At 47.2% G+C, this 14307-nt stretch overlaps 1 protein-coding gene across 1 annotated transcript in view; it reads left to right on the top strand.

Moving 5' to 3' along the window:
• The window catches only part of LOC144826369 (uncharacterized), a 377712-nt gene that overhangs the window by 35767 nt on the left and 327638 nt on the right, over positions 1 to 14307 (top strand). Inside the window, exon 3 of the mRNA XM_078684697.1 lies at positions 13267 to 13372. Coding sequence (XP_078540823.1) covers positions 13267 to 13372 — 106 coding nt within the window. The remainder of the gene's footprint in view (positions 1 to 13266; positions 13373 to 14307) is intronic.

Genomic DNA, 14307 nt, shown 5'->3' with positions numbered 1-14307 from the left:
CAACGTTGATGGATTCAACCCAGATCTGTGACTGGGGGTGAGTGTCTGAAAAGTTTCAGCGCGCCATCCATCATCTCCTTGTGTTTGCTTTGTTCACCCTAAGTTGGCAGCGTGTGCCCAGATGTGGGTCCCTTGCTCACTTTGCCACTCGATTCATGCTAGCCTGACTGAAGAAGGGTGTTACCCTGAAACCGGTCCCAGGATGCTTGTTTCCGGTTCAGGGAAGACCAGGTTTGGCAGTTCGAGTTGGACTGTTCCCATGAGGCACAGGGTCAAGACTGATTTGTATATGGCTGGGTCTGAATTGAGGTGGTGATGTGAGCTAAAGAATGATGATGGATTCAAACCAGATCTGTGATTAGGGGTGAGTGTCTGAAAAGTTTCAGCGCTCCATCCGTCATCTCCTTGTGTTTACACTTCTCTTTCACCCCACACCCACATTTATTCCCCATTTACCCACCACACCCCCAGCCCCTTCCACCTTTCCCACTGAAACGTATACCTACATGCTTACGGATCTCAGCCCCTCTGGCGGAGATCATCGAGCAAACAAGGTAGAAGAGGAGGTGGTCTCTGCTTGTAGGTTTGTTAATTTAATTGTATAGTATGTGCCTAATAATGCTGTATTGCTACTTTACATACTACACAATGCAGTTTGTGAATCTGGCCCAGGCTTGTGGTTTTCTTCAAGTTGTCACATGTGCTACCATTGCGCATGTCTGACAGCTGCCTCACAAACCCATACATCACAACCTCATCACAGTGATGTCCGCCATGCTTGAGGTAGCCACCCACTATATAACCAACATTAACCAATATGCATAAGAAGGCATAGGTGACTACCAGCTGCCAAGGAGGGCCAGCTCAGTGTCTCAGATGGCCAAAATAATGCCAAGCTTGCTGACAATATTACAAGAAGGAACAGCTTGTCCTTTGCCCACAATCTCCAAAATAGGCTACTCTATGCCAGAGCCCGCACAAGCATCAATTTCACCTGAATCTCTATCATTCTGCCTTACCCCCATCATTCTCCTTCCCTCTTATCGCCCAAATGACTTTATATACTACGTGTCTTATACAGCTTTCTCATAGGCTTCTCATTACTTCCCTTTTTACTTCTTCTTTCCTTTTTTATTCATATTGTCCTTTCCTTCTTTCCTCATCCATCTTCTCTCACCTCCTCTCTTATCTCCTCTGTTCCTGTCAGTCCCTCTTTTTTGCCCTTGTCTGACATTGTATCTTATTTTTTGGATATTTCTTGATTTGTTTTCTTATTTTCTGCCTCTTTTTTTATTTTTTAACTGTCTATTGTTATTTTTCATTTTCTTTTAACGTTTTCATCTGTCTTTCTCTATTTTTCTCTCCCTCTTCTCTTTTTTCTCCTATTTCTTGCCTTTCGTGCACGTATTTTCCATTTTATTTCTTCTTTCTTTTTCTCTACATTCTTTTTCTTTCCAATTCTATTTTCTTATTTCGAACTTCCCTTCTTGTTCTTCTCTTTCTCCATATGTTTTTCTCGTCTTGTCTTTTTCCTGTCTCCATTATTTCTTCTCACATTTTTCCTGTTTTCTATTTTCTCTTACTCCATTTTGTTCTCTCTCCTTTTTATTTATTATTCTAACCCTCATCCTTCCTATCATTTCTTTCTTCCTCTTTTTTCTTCCTTCCTTCTCTGTTTTTTCCTTCTTTCTACCTCATTTTATTCTCCTCCTTATTTTCTCTTTCTGTACTTTCTCGTTTTGTTTGACTCAATGTGCCTTTTCCACTGTTTTTTATATTTCCCTGTTTGTCAATGTGCTTGGCTAATTTTACATCTTTTGTACCCCCTCCCTTGGCTCTCTGTAACGACCGGATTCTCAGACCAAGCAGCCTACCAATCGTAGCTAACCCAGTCGTCACGCAACCACACCCCTCTCAGGCCACTTTACACATGATATCTAGAATATTCACCTGAGAATGGGAAAAAGAGCTATTTACAAGCCTGTACAGTCAAAAATACCACTAACATCTAAGGAATTCCATATCACATCCTATAGTCACCTCACTGAATAACTGACTCTTTAACATCACCCGACGATTCTTTATCTGTAACGTCACCCGACGATTCTTTATCTTATCTTTAACGTCACCCGACGATTCTTTATCTTATCTTTAACGTCACCCGATGATTCTTTATCTTTAACGTCACCCGACGATTCTTTATAGTCTCCCGACTGTCTATGCTATGTGGGGTTAATCTATCAACAATTTGGGCATTCCTGCTTAGGAGCCGATTTCCCTTCCGTATCTGCAATTACTTACCAGAGAGGAATCACCAATCTCTCTGTCAGCATTTGGTAAAAAAGGGTCCCGACCTTCCTCCACAGAAACTAAGGGCAAACTAAATGTTCTGTCTTGCAACCATCCCTGATCCTGAGTAGTGTACCTAGTTATCAACAGTTACCCGCAAGTGGGGGTGTCTCCCAGCCCTCTATACATCAGCATCTGGTTAAAAAGGAACCCTATACTCTCTCTCAGAGACAATAAACAAACAGGATTTGCAAACTGGGGTCTCTTTATTAAAATGACAAGGAACTAAATAACTAATGCTCTTTGTGGAGCAATGATAGAATAACTACTAACAAGCAATCACCAACACATACATGTATATTAAGAACTGAAAAGTAAAGATGGTTAAACATGAATGCTCTTTGTGACACAATGATAGGATAACAACTAAAAGGAAAGTGACTAATTATGACATACAAATAGGTAGCTGAACGAAAAGTGATTAATTATGAACAAATATAATGAAAGTATTTTAAGAACACCTCACCCTATTAAGAAGGGTCCAACTCTCTGTCCCTCTCTGGTGGAATTAGGACTCTATCCATCACCATGGCACCACCACCAACGTACCAACTTCTGATGTTCATCATGGTCTCTGCACTCCACTGGTTCCAACTGCACTCTAACTCTTCCAGCTGCCTCCCAACTGACTTCTTCAATTCCAAAAACCATCTGACCGCTCTCTTCAATTCCAAAAACCATCTGACAATTCTGCTCTTCTGTTCTCTGATAATATGGGAGGCTCTCTGCTCATGGAAATTTCCAGAAAGCACCCGGCCTCCCACCGAATTCCAGTACCAAGCCCCGCGCTCCCTGCGCTCCCACAGTGGCCAGCTGTAGTTGCGTCTAGAGCCCGGGGAAGTAAGCACATTTATTTGATAAGGGCCGGTCCTCACTGGTTTCTAGCTAGTGAATAACAACTCAACTCTAAATATCACTTCTGACCTACAAACGCCTCAGACAACTGAGACAGAAAGACAAGATGGCTGCTCTCTAGTTTAGGCCATTAGGCCCGAAAAGAGGCAAAATAGGCATAGAATCATGCCAAAGCCAATAGGCAAACCCTACAAATAGGCTGAAATAAAGGATTCATAGCAATATACTGAGATGGCAGTGGACCATAGTCATCACCAATTCAAATAGGGCAAATTATCCTGTCGCCACACTCTCCCATGGTACTTCCTTACTGTGTTATTTATAACTGATAGCAAAGGCGCATAAAAGTTGAATGTGACATGTTGTACAATGCCTGGCATATGAGGTCTTTTGACCTGAGTAATAGCCCTGGTGCTTACTGGCAGAGATTTCAAGATGTTTTTACGTTTTTAGTTTAATGTAGCTTCTCTTTGGAAACGGAAGGTGTAGTGTAGTTCCTATACCCCTGATAGGCTCTGCGCACTGGAATAATATACACTATAGATTTGACATAGGACTGAGGTCGTATGTCTCGATCAAGTACATTAAACTTAATTACTTGTGTGTGCCAGCTAACTCAGAGGTCACTAGAAACTTCTCGAATGAACAAGAAGGGATTCGTTTCTGACAACCGCATAAACATGACAACTTTGTTTCCCTTAGAGTCGGAACAGTATCTTGGGCCGGCATAGGGGATGGTTGGGGGGGGGGTACGGGTGGCAGCACAGACCACAGACCAGCTTGTTGGTGTGAAAAAGGCCGCTTTATTGGAAACAGGTGCACCTCACGAATAACTACCCTTGGCCTGCGCCGTACAAAACTAAACCTTGCTAAATATAGTCTTCCTAACATACCCCCCTCCCCTAAACATGGTTCCCCCCTGCAACAATTATAAACACAAACTTGCAGTTCCCAACTTTCCTACCTACCTAGCTAGATAACGTCTTGTATTTACCCCAACTGTAAACCACACCTCATAAAATCCCCCAGTACTTAGGAAAAAACGCCACTCGAAAGTCGTCCTGACGGCTTTCGACCCCCCCCCCGCCCCCTCCCTCCCTCCCCCAGGCATCCTGTCTCTTTGGATATTTGCATACCGCTATGACCTTGTCCAGAGCCTCCTTCAATTGCACAATGTTCCATTCTATCCCATACCGAGAGAGGTGGAACCCGTCCTCTCTAAAAAAGTACATTACCCCATAAAGTATTTCTGGATGTTCCATCCTACCAAAACCTTCCCTCTTGCCAAAAATCCTCATATCCCTATTGATATTCCTATGCGTCTATGGCCGCCGGCCACTCTGCTCCTCTCCAAATCCGCCTGGGTATAAACTTCGACCATATGATATGGCAACCTGACCACTGGCGCCGTATCTCCAACAAATCCCAAAGCTAGGCCCTTGCACTGAACTAAATCGTTCTCCCCCAGATGAATGGCTGACACATCCGGACAAAATCCCCTCCTGACCACCTTATTCGGCCCTGGCAACAGCTCATGCCCCCTTTTCCTTGCCAATGACATGCAAACTGCCTAGGGTCCAATTCCAGATTTAGACTCCGGTTCTTATCCCACTCGGCACGTTCCGCCCGCTTCGCAAATGAGTGTCCCATAAGGAGGATCGACAGGGCAGCTTCGTCCGGCCCCGCCACCGCACCTGGAAAGACACACATGTAAGATAGAGGAAAACACAAATCAAGCTCGTTCCTCCATTCCTACCCCCCTCAACCTGATGTACATCTTGTAGCAGTCTGACTTCCAATGCCCCAAGTGCATGCGCTCCTCCCTCCCCAAACCCTTTCTTGCTGCATCCGTCGCCGCCCCTATACGGAAAGAATGTGCCCCAAAAACCCTTGGGTCCTCACCCATGGCGCGTAGGACGTGCTGCAGGACCCATAGCAGCTGAGCCGCCGTCACCCTGCCTTTGTCAACCTGGCAAAAAACGTCCCCTGTCTCCACCCTCCTCCGGGACGCCAGAAACCACCCCCACCTTTCTGGGCATACGGCACCTGTCTCCACCGGGTCCATAACGACCCACTTCCCAGCTCCCCGTTAGTTGGAAAGCTGTAACAGCACCGCCACTTCCAGACACCTCAGTTCCACCTCCCCCCCCAATGTACCCCCAGCCTCCCTTTGAGCCCCACCAGTTCCGAAACTCGAAAAGCCCCAAAATACATCCACGACATGAGTGTGGAAAACAGAATGGTCTACTCCCGGTTGCTGCTAATCGGCGGCAAGATATGTATCAAGCCTACAAGCATACCCACCATGATGGGCCGGCGCTGACTAACCCAGGCTCCCCTCTCCCACACCCAACCTTCCAATAGACGTGCTCCCAATTCCCCCTCTGACGGCACGTAACCCCACCACAACTTTCCCATGAAAGCGACGGCCGACAACTTGCCGGCAATCGTCGCTTTCGACATCCCCTTGTCCATCATCTGCAGAATAAACTGCACCACCTGTTCGCTCCACATCCACCGATCGTCCTGCCGCATTGCCCCATGTTCCAAAAATTCCCGTCATGCCTGCTCGTACGCTCTCCAGGTAGGAACGGCCACCGGCGCTCTTACCAGTTGTACGACCCGGTCTCTCCTACTGACCACAGCCCCAACGGCACCGAAATCTTGCATTCGTCCGCCTCCGTGGCTAGCCCATGGAACCTCTGCCACTGTGAACGAGACAAAGCATCCGCAATGTCATTGTCCACCCCTGGCACATGTCGGGCTTGAAACAAAAAGTCATGTTCCAAACATCGCAGTACAAACACCTTCATCAACTTGAGCACCTGTGGGTCCCTGGCCGACTGCCTATTGACGACCTGCACCATGACATGTTGTCCACTTTGAAGATCACCCGTTTGTGCGCCAGCTCTCGCGCACACACCGTCACCGCGACCACCAGCGGTAAAAGTTCTAAGAACGTGATGCTCCGCCCCCTTGCCCTGCCAATGCGGCGGCCATTCTTCTGCGTACCACATCCCCCGTCAGTACAGACCGAAACCGCCCTGCCCCTGCCGAATCCAATGAGATGGTCACGTCCCAGTCCCAGTCCTCGGGGGCACCATGGGTACACCATTGAAGCGCTCCAAGAAGACCCGCCACATGTGCAGGTCCTCCTTTGTCCCCGCCGACAATCGCAGGTGATGATGTGGCAGCGTTAGTCCGGACAGCGCCAAACCCAGCCGTCTGCAAAATGTATGACCCGCCTGCAGGACTCGGCACGCGAAGTTCAAATGCCCCAGAAGAACCTGTACCTCCCGAACCGTCACCTTCTGTTTCCTCACCATGTTGTCCACCAATGACAGCATGTGAACCTTTTTGTCCTCTGGCAGGCGTGCTTCCATAGCCACGGAGTTGAGCTCTATTCCCAGAAATGACAGCACCGTGCTGGGACCCTGCGTCTTCTCTAGCACCAGGGGCACACCCAGGTAGCCCATAAGTTCCTTAAAACCGTCCAGCTGCTGCTGGCAGTCCGCCGAACCAGGCCATCCCACCAAGAAGAAGTCATCCAGGTAGTGCGTCACCGTCTCATTGCCTGTGTGCCAGGAAAAAGCCCATTGCAAGAAGGTACTGAAGCCCTCAAACAACGCGCACAAGATCGAACACCCCATGGGCAACGCTTTGTCCACGAATATGGCTCCCTCAAACTGGATTCCCAACAGCTGGTGATCATCCGGGTGTACCAGTAGTAACCAGAATGCCGCATGTTGCCATGATAACCGGAAAGGACAGATAGATATTTGAGTTTTTTGCTGAAAAAACTCTGCCAGAACAGTACAGAGCGTGAGTGCTCCCTCTGACATAGATTGTTTTTGAGGCAACTTAGAAAGGGTTTTAGCAATTTAATAAAATTCTTTGGTGAGTTTGCAGCTGAATTGATTTTCATATCATAAAAGGTGGCTTGGGCAGTTTTGATTGCAGATTTATAGACTCTGATTGACTCCCTATATTTTAGCTGACTAGAGTCTGAATAATTCTGTCTCCACCTTCTTTCAAGCCTTCTGCAGGATTGCTTAAATTCTCTTAGCTTAGGGTAAAACCAGGGAGAAAAATTCAGCTTGGATTTTTTAAGAGTAGATCTCTTAGGGAGTACTACCTCCAGGGAGCTATCGATCCAGTGACTAAAATTGTCAATGAGTACATTGAGATTTGAGTCACGGCTGGTGTGGTTGCGTACAAAACTGATTTCCAGAGATCGATAGGGAGTTTGGACCATTTTCGTTCCAGAGTGGAGGTTATATTGGAGGGATCAGGGGGGCCTGAGATTTCCCAGGTTAAGGGGATCAGAAATGATCCGACTAGGGAAGTGGCACGGGAGTTCCTACAGTGAGCTCGTTACAATTGCTAAACACTGGATCTAAAAGGTGGCCTTTAATATGAATGGATGTAAATACTCTCTGGGAGAGCTGCAGTGCCGAGAGATTGACTATGAGCTCATTCGCCATGTGATCAGAGGGGTCATCTAAGTTAAAATTAAGGTCCCCGAGCACCATAAAATTGGATGGGGCATAGGCTAAATTAGCGACAGTAGAAGGAAGAGCAATGAGAAATTGTTCTGTTGCACCAGGAGGGCGATAGATTAATATGCCAGAGAAAGTGTTAGTTGGGGAGACATCTATAGAAAAGGCCAGAATTTCACAATTCGGTAATGGTCCTGCAGCAATGTAGCCATTTAATTTGTTATTAAGAACAATAGCTATACCTCCTCTTTTCCCACTCTTGCGATCAACCCGTAATATTGAGTAGCCGGGTGGGAGGGTTTGGGCAAGAATAGAATCAGATTCATTGTGGAGCCACGTCTCTGTCAAAAAAAGGGCGTTGGGTTTTAGATCCTCCAACAGAATAGTAAGTTCAGTAGAGTGTTTGGAGAATGATCTACAATTCAATAGAAATATCCTAAAAGGGAATGAGTTGCCAGAAAGCGTGGGAGCTTTAATGCAAGGCAGAAAGGAAAAGTCACAGTGGGAGCAGTGAGGAATCCTGTTTGCAACATTGAGAGAGTGCAAGCTATTTTCATTGATGTCCCTTCTCAGAGTATAGAGTGTATGGGGGGTATAGGAAATCACATTTCCTGAAAAACGAACAGGGGTTGTGACCCTTGGACCCGGCTGGGTGCGGGCGGACGCGGACAGGCTTGCCTTCGGCGCACCTGCTGTGCACATCCGCTGCGTGGGAAATCAGGCATGTGTCTGAAATACTGAATTGAAGCTCCGCCCCCTCTGGTCTCCAGCCTGGAAGTGAGGGAGAAGGTTGCGGTACTCCCTCTACACAAGCGGAAAAACCTGTGGTAGACCAGGGAGCCGTGCGGGTCAGGCGAGGAGAGGTGAGTGCAGGAAGTAGTGCAAGATAAAATATTTAAAATAAACAGCAAAACAGCGTTTAAAATAGCTAATCAGCAAAAGCATTCACCACTCAACTCGTATAACAAGCTGCACGCCTCCGCATAGTAGTGTTGAGTCCGAATGTTTGCAGGTTGTTTTTCTTCGAAGAAGTCTTTCCAGTCACAGGGTAAGGTGACTCCTCCTTTCGGTGATAGCGCGCTTGGGCATCGACTCCACTGTTAGATTGTTTTCCCGCAGAAGGTGAAAATGGAGTTAGTAAGGGTAGAATATTGATGTCCATGCATATGTATATAAAGTAAGAAAACTGCAGCAGGTATAGGTACCCGGAAAGGAGGGTGGGCGCATGTAATCTACAGATGTACATGCGAAGAACAGTTGTTTACTGACTAAGTAACATTTTCCGTTTGAGGCTTGTGAGTTCTAGATGACATGCTTTGCATGGACTAAAAAGCAGTATTCTCCCAAAACTGTGGATAACCTGTAGCTGTTGTATTTGTTTGGAAAAGTGTTTTAAGTACGGCCTGGACTACATTAGCTTGTTGCCTCGCAAACACATCTACACATTAGTATTTGGTGAATGTGTGCGGTGTAGAACATGTTGCTGCCTTACAGATGTGAGCTAGAGGAATATTCCCTAAGAAGGCCATAGTAGCCCTTATTTTTGCACTCTAGGGGTTATTGGCACGGTTTCTCTTTCACATAACATGTTTGGATACATTTCATGATCCATCTTGCAATGCCTGAGTTAGATATGGGCTTGTCTTTGTGTGGTGGCAAAAAAGCAACAAAGAGCTGTTTTGTCTTACGAAAATATCTTGTTTTTTCTACATAACATAGTAGAGCTCTTCTATCATCTAGTGTGTGTAGAGCCCATTCTGCTACAGAATCGGGTTGAGTAAAGAATATGGGTAACTCAACTGATTGATTTATGTGAAAAGCAGAAACCACTTTAGGAAGAAATGTGGGATTGGTTCGAAGAACCACTATGACTTTGACTTGTCTTGTTAGTGCCTGGGGTTCACCAACTCTCCTCAAGAAAGTGATTGCAATAAGAAAAACAACCTTCCATGAGAGAAATTGTAGTTCACACTTGTGCATTTGTTCCAAGTGTGGACCCATTAGCCTTGTGAGGACTATGTTCATGTTCCAAACTGTTGCAGGTGGAGCAAGGAAAGGTAAACTATGCCCCCTAAAGTATTGTGTGTAGGAGGTAACTGAACATTGCAACTGTAAAGTAGTTAACAGTTGGTTTGGAGGAGGCAGCGGAGTAGAGTTTGGTTAATGTTGTAACAAATTGCAGATCCATGTGTTCGAAGGTCCATGAGATACAGATGCTTTGAGGAGTGAGAAGTTCTGACGTCCTACTTCATTGAAGGTTTGCTAAGTGCTTGTACTTGTAGGAAGGAGTAAAATCGGTAACAGACCTCAGAACACATGGTAGAGGCATTTTGGAGTAGTCCAAGTGTGAGACAAAGCAGGACCATACACCTCGTGTCTGTAGGCAGAAGCAAATTCGGTTGTCATTCTTGGAAATCTGGGCTGTCCTTATATACAGGGATACAGCATTGATTGATCTGCCCTGGGCTCAAGACAGTTATGAGGCTGGTGGTGCCATCTAAGGCTTCGACAAAGCTAAGATGTGTTGAGCAGCAAGTGGTAGATTGGAAGTTGCTTTGAGGAAGAGTGTTAATGGTGTCCAACATCAGCCACGATAGGTGTAGTCAAACTTATAGTCAAGGCATCGACCATTGGAATAAACTGAGCCGGTATCCCATCTGCAGATAGCCGCAAACTTGGTACTGTGTTTAGCACCTTCGATGCTCATGACAAGCTCAGCTCGGCATGAGCCACGGTGCTCGTGTGCTCATGACGAGCTGAGCTCGTCATGACCGTTGGAACGCTCGCACGCTGGGCTAATTCCCCTGCTGTGCGAGCGTTCTACACAAACTGGTGTGGTCATGACGAGCTCAGCTAGTCATGAGCACACGACCACCGTGGCTCATGACGAGATGAGCTCGTCATGAGCACCGGGGCGCTGCGCACGTCCCCCCTTCCCCCAGGACAGCAGGGGAATGTGCCCTGCAGGGATGAGGTTAGAGGGAAAGCCTGACAAACATTCCTCCAGGATGTCATGGAACTCTAATCTTGGAGTTGAGTCACTGCTAGTTTTCAAGGATTGCAGAGTTGCGGGAGAGGCTGGTAACAATGATTTTTTAACCAGGGTATTGTGTTTGAGTGGTGCCTTCTCAACAGAGGGATTGTTGCTTTATGCAGGAAGCAGTCATGGGCCAAGAGGAGTTGTTGATGTGTGTATTGAGCAGTGGGGGGATGATAAGTCATTCTTTGGCTATGAGCATCAATATTGTGTTGCTTACCGTGTGCGCGTACAAAGAGTGGGGCCATGAGTAGAGAAGGGACAGAAAGAGAATCAAGACATCAAGACATCAACCATTTACAAGAAGACAATTGCTGAGGACTTGGCCTCATTGTTGTTTGGAAGGGATGAAGAGGAAGGAGGTGGTCGGTGGAAGAGTGATGTCATAGCCTGGCAGGAATATATTAGTTTCTTTCAATTGCTTTATATGTTGGACAAGAAGGCACAGACTTTCTCTTCTGGTAGTGGAATATAATCTTCCAGAGCTGGAGTGAGTTGTCGTGGGAGTGAGGTTGATCATGTGCGTTTTTGTTAACAGGATTGGTCCATCTTGGGGTTTTATAGTGAACAAAGAGGGCCTGGAGGTGTGTTAGAAACTAGAAAAGAGGAAGCCATCCATGTAAACACCTGAGATTAACATCATCATGGGACACTGAGGAGAGAAGTTGTAGGGTGGGATGTTGTGGCCAAGGAAAGAGAGTGGATGATTTAAATCCTCAAAGGAGTGCCTGAATTTGGAGTTGTGGCTGGCTTTGCCTGTATGACTTTAGGCTGGAATCAGAGGGTTTGGTGTTCAGTGGGTAAAGCCGTGGTTGGACCCGGTGCAGTGGACAGTCTTGGTAAATGAGGTGGGAATGTCTGTACAGTTGAGAAGATCCAGGCAGGCTCTTTCAAGAGAGGCACATGCATAAACAGAAGCAAAAGGCTTCTGGGCTATGGCCGAGGGAACAGGTATCTGGTGAATCCATCCAGATTTTGAAATATCCAGAGTATGGCCAGCTGTAATTCCCTTGGTTGCAAGGCAGTGGCCAGTGAAATGCTCTTAGGGCACCAGCAGGACTGGGGAGCTTAAGAAGGATTGTGATAGCAGCGGAGGAGAAGGTAGAGGTGTTAGGGGTGAGAGTTTATTCATTCAAAATGGAGGAGGTTTTTATGAAAGTACAAACACATTACAGGTCGCTTAGACTGAATATGAGTACAACACAGTCTTCACATACAACTAACGTCTGATGAACACAGGTTACATTCAAGCATTGTTATTCATGTACTCTTTTCTATAGAACCAAATAAACAAATTTACACCATCAAATACCCACTCCCCGCCCACTCGCCCCCCCAGTTCCATCGATGGACTCCAAGACACCGAGAAGTTAGCACGCCAGGCTGGCAAGCCACTACCAAGGTCACTTCATCTCTACTATGGATGGCAGGGGCCAGCAAAGGTCCCTCGCGTAGTGTGTCTCCTCCCAATCAGCCAGCAGTTAGAACATTTTACTGCGCGCATCTACAGGTCCATAGCCATGGGTTCATCACGGTGGGTGCATGTGCTCCTTGCACATTTCCGGTAACATTTCCCAGGCCGTGCAATAAAATACTCCCGCCGACCCGCCCACTCTTCGGTAACAGCATGCTTTCCGCCTGGCTCCTCAAGACAATCGCTCAATAACCACTCCACGCTGTTAGTTTAGCGTAAAAGGCCATTTATTAGGACAGGGTTGACAACTAACTATAAACATAACATCAATAAACAGTTAGCAATCCCCAACCTCATGTCATTCAACCATCATCCACTCCCGTACTCCAATTACTCACTCCAACTCACCTCATAACTTCCTCACTTCTCTTTCAACCTCCTCCAGCATCTCCAGCCATCGCACTCCTGCCTGCCACACCCCCATCCTGCACCTGTATCCCCCTCCCCGGAAGGGTGATTATGCCCGTCATGGACGACCCACCCCTCCCAAGTACTGCAAAAACACCTCCTTCAACCCGTCCTAAACTGGCACGCTTCTGCAAAACAACAACCCTTATTCCCACTCCTAAAACCTGAAGGGTGGTCAAAACTTCCTATGACCTATTCCCTGAGGCGCTGGGGACAGGAAGAGGAAGGACTTCCCCTCCAGCCCCCTTTTAAACCCTATCCTATACCCCACCGCCTAAACCCACCCCCTATACTACCTAACACCCTGTCCCTCTCGCGTGAACTCCCCAGGGGAAGACTGGTCTGCTGACCTCACTTCCCCTGGGGGCCGCATTGCTCGCGGCCAGGAAGTCAAGGTGGGAGCTGATGGCCAATGGGGGAGGAGAAAGATGAAATGTGGGCCTGGTGTGTTGCCAGCAGTGAAAGATTTGATCTTCTGTCTGGAGATCATGTGTTAGGGGAGGGGGTACAGGTGGAGCAGGGAATGGGAGCAGTCAGGAGCTATACTTCTGCTTCTTGTTCTTATGATGATCTCTGTTATTCTTAGTGGCAGTTGTAGTACTAGTGTTTCCACCATTAGTCTCACTCCTGTGCTTTTCTCCCAGAGATGCCAGGTTCTGGAGCAGCTGCTGCTGCGCACCGATCACCCCCACATTCAACAGCTCTGGACCGATCTCCAGCCCAATCTGCACAGGGATTTCATGTATGCGGGTGAGTGCTGCGTGAGGCGAGGCGTGCGTCAACAAGATGGCGGCACAGCAATGAACGTGGCGCTTGTGAATGTGGGGGCGTGAGGAAAGGAAGCAGACCTTAGCAGTCTTGTCTCTACCAGTAGGAAAGATGAACAGAGGAAAGTAGAGTCAGAGGTAGAGATCAGCCAGTGAAGGGGAAAAGCCAAGCGAGGTGGAGGAGCGTACTGCGATGGAGGAGCAGCCAATCAAGATGGAAGAGCAGTGAGTGGAGAGGGAAGGGCCAAGGAGGACTTTAAACCAAACCTGATGTTTTCAACGGAGACTTGGCTCAACGAGTCCTTCACTTGCACATTAGCAATGGCCATCCCTTAAGGGTATAAAATCCTTAGAAGAGACCGTTCCATAGGTAAAGGAAGGGGGTGGCAATCATTTTTAAACTGGACTTGGACTGTGTCCCCATCACTCTGGGCAAGCTTGATGTAGCAGAATGTTAGGGTTTGGTTGCTCCTTATCGCCTCACCAATCTCTAACAGATGCCCTGATTTATAGGCCGCCTGCCTCCTTGGGGGCCTTCCTGCAATCCCTAAACCATATTCTGGCACCCTGGTCTCTTAAATATTCTCACGTCCTAGTTCTGGGTGACCTGAACCTCCATTTGGACAAGCCTCTGGAGGCCCAAGTGATTTCTCTTATGGACACTCTATCTGCTCTTAGCCGAACCTCATATGTGCTCAAACAGACTCATAGGGCAGGACATATTTTAGACCAAATCTACTCCACTGTCACACTTAAAGTAGGTCACTCGCTACCACTAACTTGGTCGGACCACTATTTACTGAGTTTTAATTTGCCCATTTCCCCCAAAAGAAGACAGACTCAACCCATAGGCACTTGAATAGTGTCCAGAGCTTTCCATAGAATTTCCCCTACCAATTCGGGGGACGCCCTTGAATC

Source organism: Lissotriton helveticus, chromosome 3_2 (genome assembly GCF_964261635.1).
Source record: "Lissotriton helveticus chromosome 3_2, aLisHel1.1, whole genome shotgun sequence".
Classification (NCBI taxonomy): Eukaryota; Metazoa; Chordata; class Amphibia; order Caudata; family Salamandridae; genus Lissotriton; species Lissotriton helveticus.
This window is presented reverse-complemented; position numbering and strand designations above follow the sequence as displayed.